The 23,815-nt window shown below is 44.5% G+C and overlaps 1 protein-coding gene across 1 annotated transcript; it reads left to right on the top strand.

Moving 5' to 3' along the window:
- Window positions 1-4,079: 4,079 nt before the first annotated feature.
- On the top strand, window positions 4,080-23,364 carry LOC119964872 (protein FAM78B). The gene is made up of 2 exons (XM_038794940.1): window positions 4,080-5,180; window positions 20,819-23,364. The coding sequence occupies exons 1-2, from the start codon at window positions 4,918-4,920 to the stop codon at window positions 21,339-21,341; spliced, it is 786 nt and encodes a 261-aa protein (XP_038650868.1). The 5' UTR covers window positions 4,080-4,917; the 3' UTR covers window positions 21,342-23,364.
- The last annotated feature ends 451 nt before the right edge of the window (window positions 23,365-23,815 follow it).

Raw genomic sequence — 23,815 nt, 5'->3', positions numbered from 1 at the left:
AATGCTTCACCATTATCTTCTGAAGCTCTCTTGATTCAAGAATTGTCCCTTCTGATTGAAAAAATGCACATGTAATTCCATTATTTAAGAAAAATGAGAAATAGAAAGCAGGAAATTATAGATAGACTTCTTAGTTTATTGGATTCTATAATTCAAGAGAGAATGATGCTGTACTTCGAGAAATATGAGATGATTAGAGAGAGCCAACATGTATTGGTACAGGATAGATCACATCTAACAAACCTAATTGAATTTTTTCAGCGTGTAAACTAAAGTAGTGGACAGGGGAATGTCTATGAATAGAAGGCATTCAATAAGATTTCACTAAGAGGCTGTTAACTAAAATTAAAGCTCATCGATTTGAAGGACAATTACTGACCTGGTCAGGACATTGGTTAGGTGATGGAAGAAAGAGTTGGGATAATGATCCATACTCAAATTGGAAGTAAGTGACCAGTGGTGCCCTACAATGATCTGTGCTGTTGCCTCAACTATTCATTATATTTATTAGTGACTGAGTCAATGCAATAGTGAGCCAAATATCCTCGATTGCTGATGTTACAAAGATCGCTGGCATTGGTGTAGGTGGTAGCATAACGTTACAAAGAGACATTGATTGGTTATATGTGAGGCCAAAATTAGGGCAGATGGATTTCAACATGGGTTACTGCAAGGTCATCCAGTTTGGTAGGATAGTTATGAGTATTTTTGCAATGGTGAAAAGTTAGGAACAGTGGAAGTCCAAAGGGATCCAAATGGACACTAAAATGTGGTAGCCAGGAACAAAAAGATAATGAAAAAGGCTAATGGAATGTCAGCTGTTATAACTGGAGGACTAGAATATAAAGAGAAATACATTTAGCTACAGCTATGCAGAGCCCTGGTTGGACTAAATCTGGAGTATCAGGTGCAGCTCTGGGTATGCATCTTAAAAATTATGTATGGGATGTGGAAATGCTATGAAGGTTCAGTAAAATATTACCTGGAGTCCACAGGTTAGATTATGAGGAGAGATTATGCAAATTAGGCTTGTTAGCGGCATGGTGGCACAGTGGTTAGCACTGTTGTCTCACAGCGGCAGGGACCTGGGTTCGATACCAGCCTTGGGTCACTGTGTGGAGTTTGCACGTTCTCTCCTTAGTGTCCAAAGTTGGGTGGGGTTTCAGGGATGGGGTGTAGGCTTGGATAGAGTGTCCTTTTAGAGGGCCGGTGCAGATGTCTTGGGCCGAATGGTCTTCTGCACTGTAGGAATTATAAGTTCTAAGTATTCCCTAGGATATAGAAGGTTAAGGCACATTTTCTGCTGATGGGAGAGTCTAGAACAGAAACAAATCAGACAGCAGTTAGCAAACACTTTTTCACTCATAGCGTGATAGAATTGTGAAACAAAATCCCATAAAAAGCAGTGGAGGTTGGTCACTTAATAACTTTAAATCTGAGGTTAATAGATTTTTGCTTGCAAAGCTATTGAATTATATACGGCATCAAGGTGGGTGGAAGTAGCTTGCCACTGTGGTAATATAGGAAACACGGCTTACAGCAGTGTTTTACACTGGTTGAGTTGGTTGAGATACTGGCCATGATTCTCCGGTCTCGTTGCGCTCTAACTCGAGTGAAACGAGGCTGGTGAATTGCGGGAGAGGCTGAAAATGAGTATTGCGCCAGGTGCCAAACATTTTGCAATGTACTCAGCCCTCTCTCATAGGCGAAATTGGGATCCTGCCGCAACGTCGCGAGAAACCAAATATCACCGCTTAAGCCCTATTTCCATACAATTAAGGGAGTGACCCCATATCAACAGCCTCCCATGATTCAACGCCTCCCCAGCAAGTTGTCACGCTGGCACTGCTTAATACTCTTTTTGAAAAACGTGAACCTGGCTGAAGGGCTTCTGTGCAGAGTCAAGGAGGTGAGTAGCCAACTTTGTCACGGGCAAAGAGCCTGGGGGCACTGTGCTCGCCACCTCAGTGCTCGGGTGGGGGACACTCGCAGGGGAGGGCTGCCATGGAAGGGTGGAGGGGGGGTGGTTGTGCTCAAGGGTATTTAACGTGTTATACAATTCCCTACTCTCCCGATGGTGCCGCCCACCCACTACCTATCCTCCTCCGCCCTTCATCAGTGCCCTCAGTGATCCTCGATATGCTTTGCCCTTCTAGCTCTACCGCTGGGTGTCTTGGTGTCTTCCCAGGGTACATATCAGAGATGGAGGCAACCAGCTGCTTACCTCAACCCATGGCCTTTGATGCCGCTGGTGGGCATCATCTGGGGCCGGAGAGCCGTGTTCTGACTGTGAGACGCGGCCTCTAGAGGGATGGAACTTCGGGAGAGCTGTTGGCCACCGTCGCCACTCCATGCCACGTGTCCAAGTTAAAAACCAACGCCCCTCCTCCGAATCAGTGGCCACAGGGCCCTGGGGTTCACCTTGGGATAGAGAGGCACCTGATTCGAGCACCGGCTACCCCTGCACAATCTGGCTTTGCCTGCCCTGGCGGTTCCCCATTGCTTGCACCATCATGTTGATGCGCTCGGTGATGCTCCTCAATGACTGGGATATGCTCTGCAATGCCTCGGCAATGCCCACCTGCAACTGGGACAAGATCTGCAGTGTCTCAGCCATTCCCATCTGAGAGTGGGACATGTCCTGCAGCACCTCATCAAGGTTAGCCTGGTACTGGATAATATCCCCCAGCGAGGCAGACATTCTGCCAAGACCCTCAGCCATGACCGTAACCGACTGTGTGACGCCTTGGACACCTTCACTAATGGTGCCGACGTTGTGCAACAGACTCTCCAATGCGTTCGGCACCCTAGCAGTGTTGGCCTCGGTGCCATGCATTGCCAGTGACATCTCCAGTGCCTGTAGCCTCTGGGACTCCTCCAATCGGCCATGGATCTGCTGGAGTTTCGCTCGCATCTCCCTCTGAATGATCAGACCGCACCCTATTGTGTCCATCAGCTCTGGGTAACCCTGTTCCAGAAGCTCAGCATCAGGCTGGGACTGAGCTGGGATCCAGCAGACCTCCGACTGCTGTCTCGCCTGGGGGTTCCTGCCTCCACCTGATGTGCATCAGCAGCGGTGTGGTGCTACCTAGATTGTGCCCCAGAAGCCAGTCCACTAACGTTTCCCACCGAGGTGCGAGTATCTGCGCTGGTGGAGGGTGGGCATGACAGCTGTGACACCTCGATCGTGTCTTCCTCGGAGCTCCCATCCGAGGTGGTCTCCTGGGAGCATTGACAGGGGGCACTGTCTGCTGGAGGACCTGTGGGAGAATGGACATGTGGTCAGTGGGAGGGACGGGTCAGTCATTAAGGCAATAACAACTCACGTCTAACAGGTCCTCTGGGTGGGGCCGGGTTGTTCTTCACCTCTGCGACGTCCACCGACCTCTGCGTGGGTGACTGCTCTGTCCTTGGCCACCCCCGTCACCTCCAGGGCCCCTCCTCGATGGAACCCCACAGGGAGAACATGCAATCTCTGCAGTCACCTAAGGTCAGAATTAAACCTGGGTCCTTGGCACTGTGAGGCAGCAGTGCTAATGGCTACACCACCATGTCGCCAACAAAGCCTAGTTAGCGCCATCTCTCCACAGTACCCAACGTCAGGTCTAAAACATTTGCAGAAGTTCTAAGGGCAACACATTTTTAAAAAATCTACAGGCAAATAACGTCCAACCATGCTTGATTTCAATTGTTAATTTGAATGCGTTTGTAAAAATAACTTTCAATTCATTTCAATTCAGCAAAATGTGTGGTGCCCCATAAATGCTGGAAATACAACAGGAGGTACACCGACCAAAGTAAAAGGGTTAGGGTTAACGGTTCCGACACATCTGTCATCAGATGTGAACTTCTGAGAACGGGTTGACTTGTCTCCTCACTCTTCACATGCTGTGCATGATGTTTTTTAATGTCACATTGACAGTTCTTTGATCCCCAGCGCACAGATGTGCAGAGGTTTGCCTTCCTAATGATATTCTGCGGCCACTGGAGCCTATCGAGTCACGCTGGATCCCTTTTTCCAAAGTATTGAACCTTTCTGCGCTGCATTGCAATACTCAGAGCCCTTGGCTTGAGCTTGATTCAAGTGAACAGGGGAGCGGTGCGATTTTTCAACCCGCGTATTCCTGCCGTGCATAAGGGGGCGCCTCTCCACAGCTAATCCCCGGGAATCCTGAGCCAGCGGGGGAGCATTCTCTTGATCCTCTTTTACTGGGAATCTCCAAGCCTATGGGGTCCCAGGAGGCACAAAAAAAGATTTTTTTCCCTCTCTCCTCTCTCTGTCGCTCGCAACCAACCCGCATTCATCTTCAGCATCAGAGCAATGGACAGCGTGCTGTACTGGAGACAATGAAGGTGCCCTCTCCCCACCGTGGAAACGTAAATGTTGATTTGCAGAGAAGGAGCGGGTTTACTTGTTGGGAACGCCTGGCGGTAGATCCATTGCTGGTTTAACGGAGGAATGGGGCCAGCACTTCATTAACCGTTATCTCGGAGGGCACTAGAGGAGGCTGTGTTGTTCTATGTGGCTCCCAGACAGATGCAGACTATGCTGGAACCAGTGGCCACGGTGCCTTTGCTCCGCTCCCACTACCACTTTATTACCACGGGAAACCCGCACATCCTCTCCTTCCTCTTATCTTTTTGCCAATATGCCGCCTCGTCTTCCTCCTGCTTCCTGCCGTTTGTGACATGACAACAAGGAGGAGAAAACCACACAGGAGAGGAGCAAAAAAGAAGGAGCTGCAGAACCCGGAGCCGAATGACGAATTCAAACTGAAGGCGAAAGACTGTATCAAAATTGACGAGCTCAGCAACCTCGACTGGTGCCAGTACTGAATTCTGCACAGCCTCTATTTGCAATCTTGTTGGGCTTTAACAAAATATATATCTACATGCATATATATTAATCCTGGAAGGATGGGTTGTATTCAGAGTATAACTTGTAAATCAAGGATCCGGCGAGAGAATATAGTGGTATATGACGTTTCTGCTACGATTGATCAATGCCCAACTCTAATAGAGGAAAATTCTCCCATTGTTTTACGGTACAAGACACCATACTTCAAGGCATCCGCCCGGGTGGTGATGCCTCCCGTCCCCAGGAATGAAACGTGGGTAGTTGGATGGATTCAAGCTTGTAACCAAATGGAATTTTTCAACACTTACAGCGACCTCGGAATGTAAGGGAATTTAACACGGTATAGTATATGCAATGCACTGACATTTAATTCTGCAATGCACCGTGCGATGATCATTTACAGACTACAGTAAGCATTGCAACATGACCAGTACTAGATAAAAAAAATAGAGCAGTTTCATCGCTGGTTTGCAATGCAAAAGTATTTGCATAACATCATCTTATTTAAATATACTCGTGTGCGGATGTTGCTACTGATTGTGACAATTCGGCCGTGGTGAATGGGTGTTGCAACGAGTGAGTTAATTCATTCCATTGCATCGTGTGCAAATAAAGTGGACATATGTTTATTTTGTTATTGTGCATGATTTGTCTATTATTTTATCAGTGTCTGGTCAGCCGAAATATTTCCGTCCAGATTTAGTGATGGGAGTGTCATTCACCCCGTGCTTCTTGATGTAGCGAAACAGTTAATTTTCTGTGTAGACCAATACTTTCAGACTAAACATGTTCACCCGCCCACCTTTCTCTATGAAATGCGAGTCATGTCTGAGTGAGGTGGTTAAATACGGCTAACTGACTGTCTACCACGCAAACTGTTCGAAATAGTTTTAAGGTGCATGTTCAAATCTGCAATGTCAGGCCTACATATGATTCACATCACGGGTTCAAGTTGGTCCCACGAATTAAAATTACATTTTAATAAATCAGTCGTGATCAACGTGAAGCTAGGCTGATATCTGAAGTTGCTTAATCATTGGCTACCGAACTTTCAAGGGATGATCCATTATGAAATTTGATTTGATTTATTATTGTCACATGTATTAGTATCCAGTGAAAAGTATTGTTTCGTGCATGCTGTATGAACAATGCATACCGTACATAGGGAAGGAATGAGAGACTGCAGAATATAATGTTACAGTTATAGCAAGGTGTAGAGAAAAGATCAACTTAATACGAGGTAGGTCCATTCAAAAGTCTGATGGCAGCAGGGAAGAAGCTGTTCTTGAGTCTGTTGGTACGTGACCTCAAACTTTGGTATCTTTTTCCTGATGGAAGAAGGTGGAAAAGAGTATGTCCGGGGTGCGTGGGGTCCTTAATTATGCTGGCTGCCTTTCTGAGACAGCGGGAATTATAGATAGAGTCAATGGATGGGAGGCTGGTTTGCGTGATGGACTGGGCTACATTCACAACCTTTTGTAGTTTCCTGCAGTCTTGGGTAGAGCAGGCTCCATACCAAACTGTGATACAACCAGAAAGAATGCTTTCTATGGTGCAGCTGTAGAAGTTGGTGATGGTCGTTACTGACATGCCAAATTTCCTTAGTCTTCTGAGAAAGTAGAGTCATTGGTGGGCTTTCTTAACTATAGTGTCGGCATGGGGGTACCAGGACAGGCTGTTGGTGATCTGTACACCTAAAAACTTGAAGCTCTTGACCCTTTCTACTTCTTTCCCATTGATGCAGACAGGGGCATATTCTCCACTAGGCTTCCTGAAGTCGATGGCAATCGCCTTCGTTTTGTTGACATTGGGGGACAGATTATTGTCGTCGCACCAGTTCACCAGATTGTCTATCTCATTCCTGTACTCTGTTGTCGAGTTGGAGGGGGATTTGGCCACACAGTCATAGGTGTATAAGGAGTATAGTAGGGGGCTGAGGACACAGCCTTGTGGGGCACCGGTATTGAGGATGATCGTGGAGGAGGTGTTGTTGCCTATCTTTACTGATTGTGGTCTGTCAGTTAGAAAGTTCAGGATCCAGTCGCAGAGGGAGGAGCCGAGGCCCAGGCCACGGAGTTTGGAGATGAATTTCGTAGGAATGATGGTGTTGAAGGCTGAGCTGTAGTCGATAAATAGGAGTCTGACATAGGTGTCTTTGTTATCTAGGTGTTCGAGGGTAGAGTGCAGGGCCATGGAGATGGTGTCTGCTGTGGACCTGTTGCAGTGGTAGGCGAACTGTAGTGGATCAAGGCAATCTGGGAGGCTGGAGTTGATTCGTGCCATGACTAACCTTTTGAAGCACTTCATGATGATGGATGTCAGAGCCACTGGACGATAGTCCTTAAGGCACGCTGCTTGACTTTTATTTGGTACAGGGATGATGGTCGTCTTCTTGAAGCAGATAGGGACCTCAGATTGTTGTAAAGAGAGGTTGAAGATGTCTACGAATCCCCCCGCCAGCTGATCCGCGCAAGACCTGGGTGCTGTCCAGGTACCCCATCCGGACCAGTGGCTTTCCGTGGGTTGACCTTAGATAAGGCTGCTCTGACGTCTGCAGTGGTGATCTCAGATACAAGTTCATCTGAGGCTTCTGGGGTGGAGGGTTCTCTCTCGCTGACTTCTTTCTCAAAGCGGGCATAGAATGCGTTGAGCTTATCAGGGAGGGGTGCGTTGGAGCCGACGATTTTACATGCCTTCATCTTGTAGCCCGTTATGTCTTGCAGACCTTGCCATAGATGGCGGGGATCCGTGTGGCTAGCCTGGGACTCGAGCTTGGTCCGGTACTGTCTTTTGGCATCTTTGATGGATTTCTTTAGATCATATCTGGCTTTCTTGTAGAGGTCAGGGTCACCTCACTCGAATGCCTCAGACCTGGGCTTCAGCAAACAGTGGATATCCCTGTTCATCCAGGGTTTCCGGTTGGGAAACACGCAGATTTGCTTCTTTGGCACACAGTCTTCTACACACTTACGAATGAAGTCAGTTACTGTAGTGGCGTACTCGTTCAGGCTGATCGCAGAGTTTTTAAATACTGACCAGTCCACTGACTCTAAGCAGTCCCGTAGGAAATATTCCTATTCCTCAGACCAACAATGGACAACTTTCTTTGACGGATTCTCCTGCTTCAGTTTTTGCTGATAAGCCGGGAGCAGGAGCACAGACTTGTGGTCAGATTTGCCAAAGTGTGGGCGGGCGATAGAGGGTAGGCATGTTTGATATTTGTATAGCAGTGGTCCAGGATGTTTGGGCCTCTTGTGGAACAGGTGACGTGTTGGTGGTAACTTGGTAGTACACTCTTGAACTTGGCCTGATTGAAGTCCCCAGCTACAATGAACAAGGCCTCAGGATGTTTCGTTCCAAGGCTATTTGTGGTGGTGAATATTTCGTCCTGTGCGATTTTCACATTCGCATGGGATGGGATGTAAACTGCCGTCAGGATAATGGAGCTGAACTCCAGGGGAAGGTAGTAGGGGCAGCATTTTAGCATCAGGTATTCCAGGTCCAGGGAGCAGAAACTAGACAGTGTTGCTACATGTAGGCATCAGGAGGTGTTGATTCGGAGGCAGACCCCACATCCCTTGCCTTGCTTGAGGCCGCCGTACGGTCCATTCGGTGGTTTGAGAAGCCCTCAGGTTGTAGGGCACAGTCCGGTGAAACAGAGCCCTTAGTTCTCTTTGAAAAGTGAGTCTGGTTTTAAGTTTGTCTAGCATGTTTTCTAGAGATTGGACATTAGCTAAGAGTAAGCTAGGCAGAGGGGCTTTTGGGCCGCGTTGTTTCACTCTCACCTGCAGGCCTGCACGTTTTCCACGCTTCCTGGAGTGACTGCTTCTTTTTGAGCCTGGGATACGGTGAGAGTATGCAGTGTTATTGAGTGAATAACCTCAATGAGGTTATTCACTCTGGTCGGTGTGCGGATGGAGGATTTGTTGCCTTGGTTGCGGTTCCTGCGTCGGTAGGTGGGTCTGCGCGGTCGAGCGTTCCGGGTTGCTGTCGGGCTGCGGTTTGTCTTCACTGGTTTGGTGGATGTCTAGACCACGCTCAGGCGTGGATGGGGTGAAGGCCGGTAAGTGGATGACATCTCTGGGATCGCGGTTGCGGATGAGGCGATGGCCGAGTCTGTGTTGGGGTCCGCAGGGTCCTTTCCAGATCGGGGTCTTCCTTCAGAGGACGGAGGATCTCTAGACCTGCAAGTAAATTTAAAAGAGCAGTATTCCATGGGAAATACCAAATCTCCATGGGAAACTAAAGGCATTTTTTTTTTGCATTTAAACCGCAGGCAAAGTGACAGTTTGCAACTCGAACTTCCGCATTTTCTTTAAATGATCACAAAAAAGCCAGGCTTTATTTTGCAACATAAATCTATTGGACTTGATTTGGAGCTCGCTTGTTGGACGCCTGGAGCACGGGGCGTGACGATTCAGTCCGACTGACAGTAAAATTGCAAGTTCCAAAATAGTGTCTTTTGATACTTTGTGGGGACAATTACATCTTTCTGCAATTGAATCTGGGAATGTATTAACTATTTTACAGATAACACAGAGCAACTCCAGGGAGCCTCTCACATTGCTCGTTGATCTTACAGAAACGATTGAGCTATGTTTAATGTCAAAATCGTCTAGCAGCAAGCCCTAAATAAACATGCAGGTGATTTGAAAGTGGTTTCACAGCACCTTTCCATCATTTTGTAATGATATCTCTCCAAACCCCCCCCCCCCCCAAAGTTCTGTCACTTATCAGGACACAGTGGTTAAAATTTAGCAACAGCCAATAAAAGATTCTCCTTTGTTGGCATGACTTGCCACTGGGCACATCCACTGCCTGTGGATTTCAGAATCGGTGCAATCGGCCTGAAATGGATATTTTCAATAGATTGTAGAAAAGAGACAGTGTAGGCTGAATCTTTCCCCTTTGTGTTGAAGTTCCCAATCAATACTGGACAAACAAGAACTCTGACAGGCGCCAAATATAGCACATCTCCAAGTGCTTTGCATAGCTGAGACCAGTGATGTGATATGGATAGATTGCTGTTGTCTTGCATGTCATTTCATTGTCCTTGTCACAAAGATGGCTTACAACATTGTCCTTCACATCACCAGTCAATATCTTCATGGCCGCCATGCATACTTCTTGTCACATCATTAGGCAGCCAACTAAATCATGTTGACAAAGCTTTAAAACAGCTAAAGTAAAGTGCTTAATTCTAATGTTGCCAGGATCTAACCATATCAAACTACTCCCATAGTGCGGGGAAGCACGGTGGCGCATTGGTTAGCATTGCTACCTCACGGCGCTGAGGACCCAGGTTTGATCTTGGCTTTGGGTCACTGTCCATGTGGAGTTTGCACATTCTCCCCGTGTTTGCGTGGGTTTCGTCCCACAACCCAAAAACATGAAGGGTAGATGGATTGGCCCCGCCAAATTGCCCCTTAATTGGAATAAATGAATTGGGTACTCTAAATTTATTTTTTAAAAATACTCCAATAGTGCAAAAGTTCATAGATAATGGTTATCTATCAGCAACACCAATAATAACTTGTATCTCTATAGCGTCCTTAAAATAGTAAACACATCCAAAGTATAAAAGAGCCATTATTAAAAAAAAGTAATGGTACTTAGTCACATAAATGGAAAGGTCACCAAAAGTTTAATCAAAGAGGTGGGTTTGAAAGATGAACTAGAGGAGGAGAGAGGCACAGGCAGGTTTAGGGAGGGAATTCCAAGATCTTTGCCCCAGATCCCTGAAGGTAGATGGGAGTGAGGAAAATTGTAGACAGGGAAGAGGCCAAAAAGCCCAGATCTTGGAGAGTTGTGGGGCTTGAAGAGACGGGGAGAAGCATGGCCATGGTAGGATGCGAAGACCAGGATAAATAGCAATTAATCTGTCGCATATATTTACTGAATTGTAAAAACTAAATTGTCATCTCTTTCCTGTGCAGCCTGGAATTCATCCCTCATGGATAAGTGTAATGGAGGCCCTCTCTCTCCATTGTCTTCTTGGCTTTTGTCTGCTCTGCAGCGCCTCCACCCCCTGCACCCCCGACCAACTATAAAACTCCACCGTTTTAAAACCCCTTCTAATAGCTAAAAATTAACCTTGCACTATTCCCCGGTGTATGTTTTTCAACCTATGGGGGAACTGATTTGAATGGTTATCCGTGTTTTTATATGGAAAAGGACATTTGGGGGAAGGATTTAATTGTCGATGTCATTTACAGCTCAAGGTGTAACTTTTGCCTAATTATTTTGATGGCCAGGGATTAGACTTGGGTTAATGTTTCGACAAAATGTACTGTATATTAATGTGACTCCATTTCCCTAATTAATTTATACAACAGTAATCTCCAGTTTAAAAGAGCTGATGACTTTGTCTCTCTCTCTCTCTCCATATATAGTGGCATATTAATAATCACCAAGCCTTCCAGTATGCTAACACAGGCAATATTAAATAATGGATTAATAAAACTATCATGAGCATTGGAAATCTGTGAAATTCAGGATTGGTAGTTTGGGATTATGCACTTAATGATGGAGTCTGCATGAAGAATTCTATAGGCAAGGAGTAAGTAGAAAGAGTATAAGTATGTTACAAGACTAACCTTGAATCAGAATTTTGCTTAGCTCTACTGAGCTAAAGATCAGGTTGTTCTTCCTGATCCACAATGCTTCTTACAGAGAGACTGGTATATTTGCTGATTACATAACATTTTTACAGTCCTGTTCAGCAAGTGCATTGCTTGCAATCTATGTAGGGTTGTTCTATCCATTTAGATACAGCTCCCTTTCCATTAGTTATATCCTACAAGTACATTTACAGTCACAATAGATAATTGTAAGCAGTCTTGTACTTTTATTAAAAATATTTTTTTAATTCTCCTTTTTTACATTTTCACATTTTCTTCCAAATTTACACCCAACAATAAACAATAATCAGTAACAAATGTAATGCCAATCCCCATATCAATAACAACGATCCCATCCTCCCAAACCCCGGACATTAACCCGCATGTTAACATAAACATATGACAAAAAGGAATCACGAATCACCCATAGTCACCATTAACACATACAGTCCCTCCCCCAACCCTCCCAGCCCTCCCCCCTAATGCTCGATGTGATCCAATTCTCGAAAGTGCATAATGAATAATACCCATGAATTGTAGAACCCCTCCATCCTTCCCCTCAGTTCAAATTTGTCCTTTCGAAGCGTCAAGAATTCCAGCAGGTCCCCCCACCACGCCAGGGCACAGGGTGAAGAGGTTGACCTCCCCCTAACAGGATCTGCCTTCGGGCGATCAATGAGGCGAAGGCTACAACATCTACCTCCGCGCCCGTTTCCAACCCCGGCTGATCCGACACCCCGAATATGGCCTCCCGAGGGCCTGGGTCCAGTTTCACGTGCACCACTTTAGAGATTACTCTATACATCTCCTTCCAGTAATCCTCCAGCTTTGGACAGGACCAAAACATATGAACGTGGTTTGCGGGGCCTCCCCCCACAACGTTCACACACATCTTCTCCCCCGTCAAAGAGCCGGCTCATCCTCGCCCTTGTAAGGTGCGCTCTATACACCACCTTCATCAGCCCCAACCTTGCACACAAGGTGGAGGCGTTCACCCTCCAGAGCACCTCACACCAGAACCCTTCCTCCATACCCTTTCCCAACTCTTCCTCCCACTTTACCTTGATCCCTTTTAGCGTCGCCTTCTCCTCCTCCAAAATAGCCCTGTAAACCGCCGATACTACCTCCTTCTCCAGTCTACCTGTCGTCAGCATCTCCTCCAGCAGTGTGGAAGCCGGCTCTACTGGGAAGCTCTGTATCTCCTTTCTGGCAAAGTCTCGAACCTGCATGCATCTAAATATTTCCCTCTGCTCCAGCCCATACTTTGCTCCCAGCTCCTTCAATACCGCAAAAAGACCCCCAAGAAACAAATCTTTTAGTGTCCTAATTCCTTTCTCCTCCCATCTCTGAAAATTTCCATCCCACTCCCCTGGCTGAAATCTATGGTTCCCCTGAATCAACATTTCCCTTGACCCTGCCCCCAACCCGAAGTGCTGTCGAAACTGCCTCCAAATTATCAACAAAGCTATTACTACCGGACTCCCTGAGTATCTCCCTGGGGCTGTCGGGAGCAGCATCAGTCTTGTACTTTATGTACATTCATGGATATTAAGTATTTCAAAACATTCCTGAACCACATCATATCCCTTCCTTAGTAGGATGTCACAACACTCAATTAATGACAACATTCATTTACTTAAATTCAACATTTGACAAGAAACCTGTCAATTCCAAGTTTTATTTTAAATTGGCATCCAATCAGAGTGGGGCAGGCATAAGGACAATGAGTGACTGCAACTGGCAACTATAGTTACTCACTAAGAGAATATTTCTGCTGATTGAATTAAGACTTCAACTAATGCAACACAGTCATAGAGCTTTACAATTGGCTGAACTCGAAATAGTTCATAAAAAACATGGAAAGAGGCCCTTTGGCCCATCGTATCTGTGCCGGCCATTAAATACCTATCTATTCTAATTCAATTTTCCAGTACTTAGTCCGTAGCCTTGAATGTTACGACATTCCAAGTGCTCATCTAAGTGCCTCTTAAAAGTTGTGAGGGTTCCCGCTTCTACCACCCTTTCAGGCAATGAGTTCCCGTACCAGCCTCCCCGAACAGGCGCCGGAATGTGGCGACTTGGGGCTTTTCACAGTAACTTCATTTGAAGCCTACTCGTGACAATAAGCAATTTTTTTTTCCCCCCCCCAGATTCCCACCACCCTGTACCGGTGGAAAGGTTCTTCCTCAAAACCCTCTAAATCTCCTGGCTCTTGACTTACCTCTATGTCCTCTGGTTATTGATCCCTCAACTAAGGGGAGGAGTTTCTTCCTATCTACCCTATCTATGTCTGTCATAATTTTGTACACCTCAGCTTTCTCTGCTCTAAGGAGAACAACCCCAGCCTAACCAGCCTCTCTTTATAGCTGAATGTTACTTTAACATGTGATTGAGACTTGCAAAGTGCTATTCACCTTCAGCCCTCTCCTGCCTCACCCACACTCACCCCTCCACCATTAATGGTTAAGTCCAAGCTCGATAAATTGCCATCCACTTTATCCTGCAATGGAAGGTTTCGAACTAGTTTCCACACTTTACACTTACTCACACTAGATTTTTGTCCACAGTCATATCATTATCATTTTCTGTCACACCAATCAAGTGCAACTCCCCCAACTGACAATGTAATCAAAATCTCTGCAAGACTATTGCCAGTTGCTGGAGGAGTGACATCACTATATCACAGCAGTGTTTTTATTGCAGGGTGATTTATTTGAACCAATTCTATGAAGAATAACACAGTTTATTAGAGTGAAGCCTTGCTACTGTTTCTGCTGAGCTTTTGCTTATTTTCTCAGAGAAGACAATTGGCAAATTGAAAGGCTTCATGAAAAGGCTTCCACTGTTGCAACGTCAATAAAAGTGTAGCTTTAATCAAATAAAATTATCAAATTGAACACACAGAAACTAGGGAACAGTAATTACTTTGTAAGTAATTTGTGAAATGTTAATTTTTTTGTATTGATCTAAGTCATGAATGAAAAAAAAATTATTGGAAAACAGCATGTACATTTTCCTATTCATTCAGGGGATTTGAATAACACTAATCTCTAATTGCCCTTAAGAGGGTAGTGTTGAACTGTCTTCTTGAACCACTGCAGTCCTTGTGGTGAAGGCATTTCCGCAGTGAGGTTATGTGGAGGGTCCCAGGGGTTTAACCAGAAGGAATGGCAACATATTTCTAAGTTGGGAGCTATGTGACTTGTGAACCTGAGGTGGGGGTGCTCCTAATGTGACTGCTACTCTTGTAACTCTAGGGAGTTGAGGTTATGGGCTTGGAAAGTGTGTTGAAGCCTTGGCGAGATGCTGCAGTGCACCTTGTAGATGGTATACATGGCAACCATGGTGTGCCAGTGCTGGAGGACATGAATGCTTAACATAGCAGGTTGGGTAAGATAAGTGTCCCTGTTGTAATTTGACTTTTCATGTTTCTCTTAAATGTTCATCTTAGAAATTAAAATAGTTTTGCAGCTATTTGGGAACAATTGTATTATTAAACAATTGTTTAGCGATGACACTGTTGTTTCACATTATGGGACATTGCCAGCACAGTAATAGAGTTGCTCCATGAACCAATTATAGTTCATCCATTTTCCTTGTAAAATATGCATATATGTATACAAACTTAGGAAAATATGGAAAGGCCACAGAAAATTAGTATATCAATAGACTGATGTTCTCTTTCGGTTGTCAAAGAATTTCATGGGTCTAAAAAACAAAAAGAAGGGAAAAAGAATAGATTGAGTGAAACTATTTCTGCTGGTTGGGGAGTCTAAGAGGGAAGGGGGTTAAAAACTGGAGTCAGACCTTTCAGAAGCATAATTAGGAAACACTTCGACAGGGAAAGGGTAGTGGAAGTCGGTACAACTGTGTAAAATGGTAGATGATGCAGGATCAATTGTTAATTTGACATCTGAGATGGATAGATTTTTGTTAACCAAATATATTAAGGGATACGGGGCGAAGGAAGGTATGTGAAGTTAGGTCGCAGATCTACCATGATTTTATTGAATGCAGGAAGAGGCTTAGGGTAGCGCTAAAAGGCCTTGCCCTATTCCTGTGTTCTTAACTGTCATTTATTCATGATTAAAGGCCAGCAAAGCAGTTTATCAGGCAAACTTTCAGACTTTGTTATGCATATTGTATAAGCCTCATCCTTTGCACAGAATTATTTTTTCCCTCTCAAGTTTTTAAGATGACTCATTGTGCCGTGAACTAGCTTGGCTGATGAGGTGCTCCCGTATCTTTAGCAATACTGCGCTTGCCATCCCGAAAGAGGAAAACATATCTTTTAATGGGGAAGTGACCGGCTTCAGATGGGTATGGTGCCCTGAAGGTACAGCTAATTTTGGAACTCACCTTGTGGGAAAGAATTAGTGGGAATCAAGCTCCATCCTAAGACCCTGAGACACAGCAGATCTAAATTTCAACCTCTGGCTCACTCAGCCTTCCACATTCTATTTTAAAACATTGAATTGACATTGCAGTTCAACTTTTTTTTTGGTCAGATTGAAAAATCTTTGCGATGCAATAAGAAAGGACAGCAGAGCCCTTTCTCACATGGATTTTGTATCGATTAAAGGTAAAGGTGAAATGTGCAGATGAATTGGGTCCTATTCTGAATTGAGAGGTATGAAACAAGGCTTTTTGCAGGGTAAACTCCATGTCCTCTTGCACTCAGTTTAGTCTGGTCCAGTCATGATGGTGCACAGGGCCCATATGACCAAGGAGGGGATGAGTGTTTTTTTCTCTGGAGCGGAGGTAAAATGTGAGCTTTGTTCCCGGGGCCGGTTAACCACACTCATATGTTCTGGTCTTATCCCAAGTTAGTAACCTTTTGGATCTCTTTCTTCAACATCTTGTCAGAGATACTTAATGTTGATCTGGAGCCATGTCCTCTGGTAGCCATTTTCAGGGTATCAGACTTGCCGGTGCTGCAAGTGGGGGTGAAGGAGGATGTTCTCGCCTTTGCCTCGATAATAGCCTGGAGACGTGTTCTGCTTGGGTGGGGGTTTCCTACTCTGCCCAGTGTTTGGTGACCTCATGTCCTTCTTACATTTGGAGAAGATCAAGTACACCAATAGGGAGTCGGTAGAAGGGTTCTACCTAAGATGGCAGCCATTCATTTCCTTTTGAAAGAGTTAATTGTATGTGTCAAACACGCCGACGCAAATGGCGCCGATTCTCCGCACCTCGGAGAATCGCGCGCCGGCGTTGGGGCGCCATGGCGCGGTTGCAGTGATTCTCCGGCCCGGCACGGGGCTCGGAGAATTGCCCCCATCATTTTTTAGAAAAGAGACTCCTCAAAATTACTTTCCAAAAGATCTGTTTTAGAATCGTAACTGTTCTAAAAATGGGTTTTCATATTGACTTTTCAAACATCGATCTGTAAATCTTGTTATTGACATCTCTAGGACAGCAGGTTACAACAAAGCAATTATCAGAAATAGGCAAGGGATATTGCTTATATAATATGAAAACCAAAAATGCTGGAAAAACTTAGCAGGTCTGTGGAGAGAGAAACAGAGTTAACACAGAGTCCATGTGACACTTCTGCAGAGTTAAGAGGCAGAAATGTGATGGATTTTACGGTAGCACAGTGGTTAGCACTGTTGCTTCATGGCGCCAGGGTCCCGGGTTCGATTCCCGGCTTAGGCCACTGTGCGGCGTCTGCACGTTCTCCCCATGTCTGTGTGGGCTCCCTCCAGGTGCTCCCGTTTCCTCCCACAAGTTCCGAAAGACATGCTTGTTAGGTGAATTGGACGTTCTGAATTCTCCCTCCATGTACCCAAGCTGGCACAGAAGTGTGGCGACTCGGGGATTTTCACAGTAACTTCATTGCAGTGTTAATGTAAGCCTACTTGTGACACTAATAAAAATTATTATTATTGAAGAGGGGTTGGAGCAGGTGGAGCACAGTAAAAATCCAAAGATAGGTGGGAACACAGCTTTGACAAAGGTGTTATGGGCACAAGACAAAGGGAATGTTAACGGTAGTGTTAAAGACTAAAGAAGATGCTAATAGTGGCGTGAAGGTACGATAGCAGAAAATGTTAAGAGGAAAATAAAAGTCAGTGCTCTGAGAAAGCAAAATTTAAGAATAAGTAACAAATGGCCGTGTTGTGGGCGGGGGGGAGTGTTGGGACAAAATTTGGGATTAAAAGGGGGGGTCAAGATGGAGGAGAGGGGTCATGGTGTGAAGTTGCTGAACTCAGCGTTAAATCCAGAAAGGTGTAACATGCCTAATGGGAAGATGAGGTATTGTTCCTCCCGTTTACATTGGACCTAACTGGAACATTACAGGGATATTGCTTGCTCTTTTATTAGGTCAGCAGTTTCCACCTGAGATTCATACTATTATAGATACATAGGGTAAACCTTTAATTATTTGGGGAAAACCTATCTCATGTAGTCACACAGAAAGTGCTGCACACACTGACATGTTTCCTTCCTTTTCCGAAAACATATTGGATTAGACTGTGCAACCTAATGAAATAAGGAAATATGACAACACTTGACAAACTCATTTGTTCTACCACATGCAATTATAAAGTTTCTGGTATGAGTGCTACTTGAAGGATTAGTACATGGCTCTTTTAAAACTATTGTCTATCCAGGAGGAGTTACTTGGCACTACAAAAACTTGTATTCATATGATTTGGAGATGCCGGTGTTAGACTCGGGTGGGCAAAGTAAGAAGTCTTACAACACCAGGTTAAAATCCAACAGGTTTGTTTCGAATCATTAGCTTTCGGAGCGCAGCTTCTTTCTCAGGAAAATGTGAGGCAGGAGCAGCGCTCCGAAAACTAGTGATTCAAAACAAACCCGTAGGACTTTAACCTGGTGTTGTAAGACTTCATATTGTATTCATATAGCACCTTTAAAATAGCAACTCTTGCCAGGACAGTTCATAAGAACAGACTGAGACAATTGAACAGTGCCAAAGAAAGAGATATTCTGCCATTTGACCAAAAACATAGGAGCATCTTAAATGAGAGAGGTGGAGAGATGCAGAAGTTTAGGGAGGGATGTCAGAGCTTAAGATCAAGACAGCAGGACTGCTAATGGTGGGACAAAGGAAAAGGAGCATGAAGAATTGGAGGAACACAGACCTCACGGAAGGTTGTACAGATGGAGGATTAAAAAAGATAGTGTAAATCTGAGCATTTTTCTTGGAAGACATCTTGAGACAGTTAATATATGGACAGATGACAGTAAAACTAATTTATCTTTGCTTTCAGGCTATCTTCCAAGAGGAATAGAGCAAACAGTGCAGTAAGTTATATCAATTGACAGACTTGGTAATGAATTTTACATTTCTCAGAAGCAGTAGATACAGACAAACATAAGCAGTACTGTGTTTTTATATGAAATATTTTCCCTTTCTCCTCAATATGATTCAAAATAAAAAGGGTGAATGTTGATGAACAAGAACAACTTGATTCATCAACTGCCCTTTCTCGCCATTACAGTGCTGTCATACATCAGACAAAGGATAATACTGACAACGCCTTACTCCATGATAGTAATGCAGTTAAAAGGCAGACGGAATGGTTAGCTCAGTTAGCTTGTCGGCTGGTTCGTGATGCAAACTTGTCCCTCGCCAGAGGTGTGGTGACCCTCAGGTTGAATCACCACCAGTTAGCCCTCTGTCTCTCAAATGTGACAGCAGCCTCTGGGACTATGGCGTCTTTCAGTTAAAAGGCAACATTGAAACTATTCAATCTTTGTACCTACCTACTTCCTTGGAACTAGGTCGGTACAAAGTGCTACCATGGGCAGCACAGCGGTTAGCACAGTTGCTTCACAGCTCCAGGGTCCCAGGATCGACTCCCGGCTTGGGTCACTGTGTGGAGTCTGCATGTTCTACCCGTGTATGCTTGGGTTTCCTCCGGGTACTCCGGTTTCCTCCCACAATCCAAAGATGTGCAGGTTAGGTGGATTGGCCATGTTAAATTGCCCACAGTGTCGAAAATGTTTGGGTGGAGTTGCTGGGTTATGGCGATAGGGTGGAGGGTGGCCTTGGGTCGGGTTCTCTTTCCAAGGGCCAGTGCAGACTCGATGGGCCGAATGGTCTCCTTCTGCACTGTAAATTCTATGAATCTATAAATGGAACCCAAAAGCAATGGGGCTGATGAAATCTGCGACATTGGTCTATTCTATTTCCAGGAAGCAATTCTAAACCTGGATTTTACAATCACACCAAAAGCCACCACCACAATGCCAAATTACATTTCAATTCAATATTTTAAAATGTGATCACTTATCGAGAGAAAATGATATTGCACAAAGTATTTGTTCCTAACTACGAATACAAACCTATTTAGCCATTCAATTACACCACAGCTAATCTGCCACCTACCTCCTCATGCCTCCTATCCCATATTCCTGAATAGCTTTAGCTATTAAAAACCTATCCATCAATCTCAGATTTAAAATTTGCCATAGTTCCAGCATCAATAGTTCTAAACTTCTACCACCCTTTCTGGGGAAAGTATCCCCTCCCCAACTTTCCTTGCTAAGAGGCCTGGTTCTAAATTTTGGACTATGCCCCCCAGTCCTAAACTTCCCCAACCAGTGGAAATAGTTTCCCCCCAATCTACCCAATCTCTTCTTAACATCTCCAAAATTTTGAACAAATTTCACATCAACGTTTTTCATTAATGCCAACAAAATTAATTTAATAACATAAAATGACATAGAAGCACAGAATGAAATGAAAATTGCTATTGTCACAAGTAGGCTTCAAATGAAGTTACTGTGAAAAGCCCCTAGTCGCCACATTCTGGCACCTGTTCGAGGAGGTTGGTACGGGAATTGAACCGTGCTGCTGGCCTTCCTTGGTCTGCTTTAAAAGCCAGTTCTTTAGCCCTGTGCTAAATTCCTACAGTGCTACTGTGCCCACCTCACCCTATCCCTGTTAGCTAACTTGTACATCCCTAGACACTAGGAGACAATTTATCATGGCTAATCCACCTGCACATCTTTAGACCGTGGGAGGAAACCAGAGCACCCGGAGAAAACCCACGCAGACACGCAGAGAACGTGCAAACTCCACACAGACAGTCACCCAAGACTGGAATTGAACCCTGGCCCCTGGCACTGTGAGACAACATTGTAAACCACTGTGCCACCTTGCTGCCAAATGTCAGCCAAGGTCATTGGGGCCTCATTGCCTCCAACACCCAAACTCTTCCATTCCAGTACTCAGTTGGCTTTTGAATGTCACTACTATTTTAAATGTTAATACTGTACTGATGTGGGTGGTAAAGTTCGCCTGAAAATGTGTTCATAATACTCAGCCTGCAGATAACCCTTATGTATATTTATCTCTATCCAGGTCTAGCTGGGAACTTCCTGATTTGCGAGAAGGCAGGGTTAAAGCGATAAGTGATTCTGATGGAGTGAGCTACCCATGGTATGGCAACACCACTGAAACGGTGACACTGGTCGGTCCCATAAACAAGGCGTCTCGGTTCGCAGTCAGCATGAATGACAATTTCTACCCGAGTGTGACATGGGCGGTACCTGTGAGCGAGAGCAACGTGCCCCAACTAACCAGGATTAAAAGAGACCAAAGTTTCACCACCTGGCTGGTAGCCATGAACACAATCAGCAAAGAGAAGATCTTACTTCAGACAATCAAATGGAGAATGCGTGTTGACATAGAAGTTGACCCATCAAACCCATTGGGTTATCGCTCAAAACTTGTAGGAAGGACACAGCAGGAACAGCCTCGGATACTGACCAGGATGGAGCCCATACCTCCGAATTCCTTGGTGAAGCCCAACGCAAACGACGCCCAAGTTTTAATGTGGAGACCCAAACGTGGCCTACCTCTAGTTGTCATACCTCCCAAGTAGTATTGGAGGCTAGCAGCCAACTAAGGAGCTCTCACAAGATTTTTTACACACCTCCAATTTCATTCAGCAGCAAGGAAGGAGCAAGGTTGGGGTTCCCTGTTTTGCTCTGTAGGGTATGCACTTGTTTGGAGGAGGTGAATGAAGCCTTTGGTTCTAATGTACATCACGGGATCTCGGGTGACTGTTTACAAAAGTCATTCGACTGTACAACCGCACTGGTAACACTTGATTATTCTTTTTGTTTCTCTTTTGTTTGATAAGGCAGAGTTCTCAGTCCAGATGAACTGGCCGTGGTGCTGAAATGTGACAGGAATAAGGTACCACTATTTTCTAATCGCCTGGGAGCTTGTGTTGCTCCACAGTGCAGGCTTCAAGTCAGACGATGCTTCCTTACTCTTGTTAACTTGTCTAATTCTTCGACGGATTAATGGATAATCTATTTTGCATGCACCTCGTATTAAGATGTATGGTTCGAAATATCCATGTGCATTCGGGTTTTGTGTTGTGAGTAATTTCGAGCCTATATCACAAGTGTCGCGGTTAATTGAATGACTTTTTATATTAAAATAGCAGCATTAATTTGCAATGTTCTTCATGGGTTTGCATTGAAACCTTAAGGGAATGAGGGGACAAAAGAAAAACACCTCCCATTTGACGCTCTGCATTTATTTTGATGTGATGGGTTTTCAAACCAATCACACCAAATCATGCCAAAGTGGCTGGGACTTTAAGGCCTTGTGCCATAGGTTTCAGTGATGTCAACCGAAGATTCCTGTCGAATACCCACGCCTTTTATCTTGGCACAAACGGCAATGCTCTTTCAGGGGGGAAAAACAGAACAATTTTGTATTAATTTATCATGTGTTTTTGTCAGTACATGCTGTCTCAACAAAGAAGCTAGATGTTGGGTTAGGATTTCTGTCAGGTAATACAATGTTTAACTCGGGCGGAAGAAGAGTTTTCCGTTCATATGCTGGCCCATGGGTGGGCAAAGCGTAAGCTCTTTAACCATTAGATATTCATATTTGAAGGTTATTTGATATGGTTCCACATTTGCACCTTTGACACTTTGATTAAATCACAATGCCCTGGTGAGTACTGCTAGATCAGTTGCACTGTATTGTTTACTGGTTGATACTGGGGAAGTATTAATTAAGAGGTGCTTGCTGCTTGTAACCGGATGGGCATTGGGAAGTATTGGTAAGCGGACGTAAGAGGGAACTATTTCCTGTGTGTGAACAGTCATTCCCAAAGTGTAAAAGCGAGGGCCTGGATGAGCTCATTGGCAATGTGACATAATCAGCATCTGCCACCTTCATCTGATCCTTTGCTTTGGGTTAGATCTCAAGAGAATTGGAGACGCAATTAAACAGAGTAATACTGCAGGGCTCTGGAGAAGAGTGGCAGAGTGGGACTAATTGGTAGCTCTTTCAGCGAGCTGGCACAGGCAGGGTGGGCTAAATGGCCTCCTGCTGTGCTGTAAGATTCTATGATTCTATCTCTGTGATTGGTTCAGCATGAATCCAGAAATCAAAACCATTGCATTAAAAAAATAGTTTAATTTCCCATCTGAATATGTGCACATTGTATTTAATGTCTAAATATTATACCAAGTGTCTTGTGTTATTTATAAGTCATGCCATTTTTATAACAAGTTTTCTTTAAAAACTGCGAATTGAGTCCATGATGTTAAAGTCAAAGGCTAAAAAAAAGTATTCATCTTGAAAAAAAGAACCGATTTGTCATGTTGCTAAGAAGCTTGGCTTTGTAGTGTGCCTTATATACTAGTGAGATCAGCTGCATACCTGGCTCTCCCTGGAGCATAGGTGTTTGGCAGATGTTTGGCTCACTAATCTGTGAATTGGTGGTCTAAAGGTGACAAACTGTTGGTCGGTAGATTGCATGCATTTTCTGTAACTGAGAGACTGCACTTTGATTTTGTTCATTTATACTGGAATATGACATGTCACTTTCACTGCTGGAAAACAATGGAATAAAAATGCAATTTTTTTTCTAAGTGCAATGAAATATATTAATTTACACCTCTTCTCATTTGGAGAGACTTGGGTTTGTTTGGGCAGAAATGCTGCAAAGTTGCTCTATGTTGTGAACCTAAACATAGGACAGGAATGGCGGATGGTACTCAAAAACGTAAAGAGATATTGGCCTCTTCAGATAAATCCCAGTTAAGCCATTATGTGGGCCATATTTTGTTTCCTTATTTGGGTGCAGGGTGACTTAAGGGTACAGTGCTCGTGAAAGATCATTGAACAGAAACATAACACTGTTTCTCCCTCCACCAGACCTGCTGAGTATTTCCAGCATTTTCTGATTGTATTTGATGATCATTAACAGTGTTGATACATTCATACTTTTTGGGTGCCCACAGGTCCATTACAGAGACAGTGCGATTGTAGTAGCTGCAATCGAAATTTGCAGAGAGTACCATTAGAGAGACTCAACAGATCAGGCAG

This window comes from Scyliorhinus canicula, chromosome 4 (genome assembly GCF_902713615.1).
Source record: "Scyliorhinus canicula chromosome 4, sScyCan1.1, whole genome shotgun sequence".
NCBI classification, from domain to species: Eukaryota; Metazoa; Chordata; class Chondrichthyes; order Carcharhiniformes; family Scyliorhinidae; genus Scyliorhinus; species Scyliorhinus canicula.
This window is presented reverse-complemented; position numbering and strand designations above follow the sequence as displayed.

What these genes read in the sequence shown, in the direction of transcription:
- LOC119964872 (XM_038794940.1), top strand. Translation starts at nt 4,918, where the DNA reads ATGGGTTGTATTCAGAGTATAACTTGTAAATCAAGGATCCGGCGAGAG. An exon ending in ACTTACAGCGACCTCGGAAT is followed by an intron (nt 5,181 to 20,818) that starts GTAAGGGAATTT and finishes ATCTCTATCCAG; the next exon opens with GTCTAGCTGGGAACTTCCTG.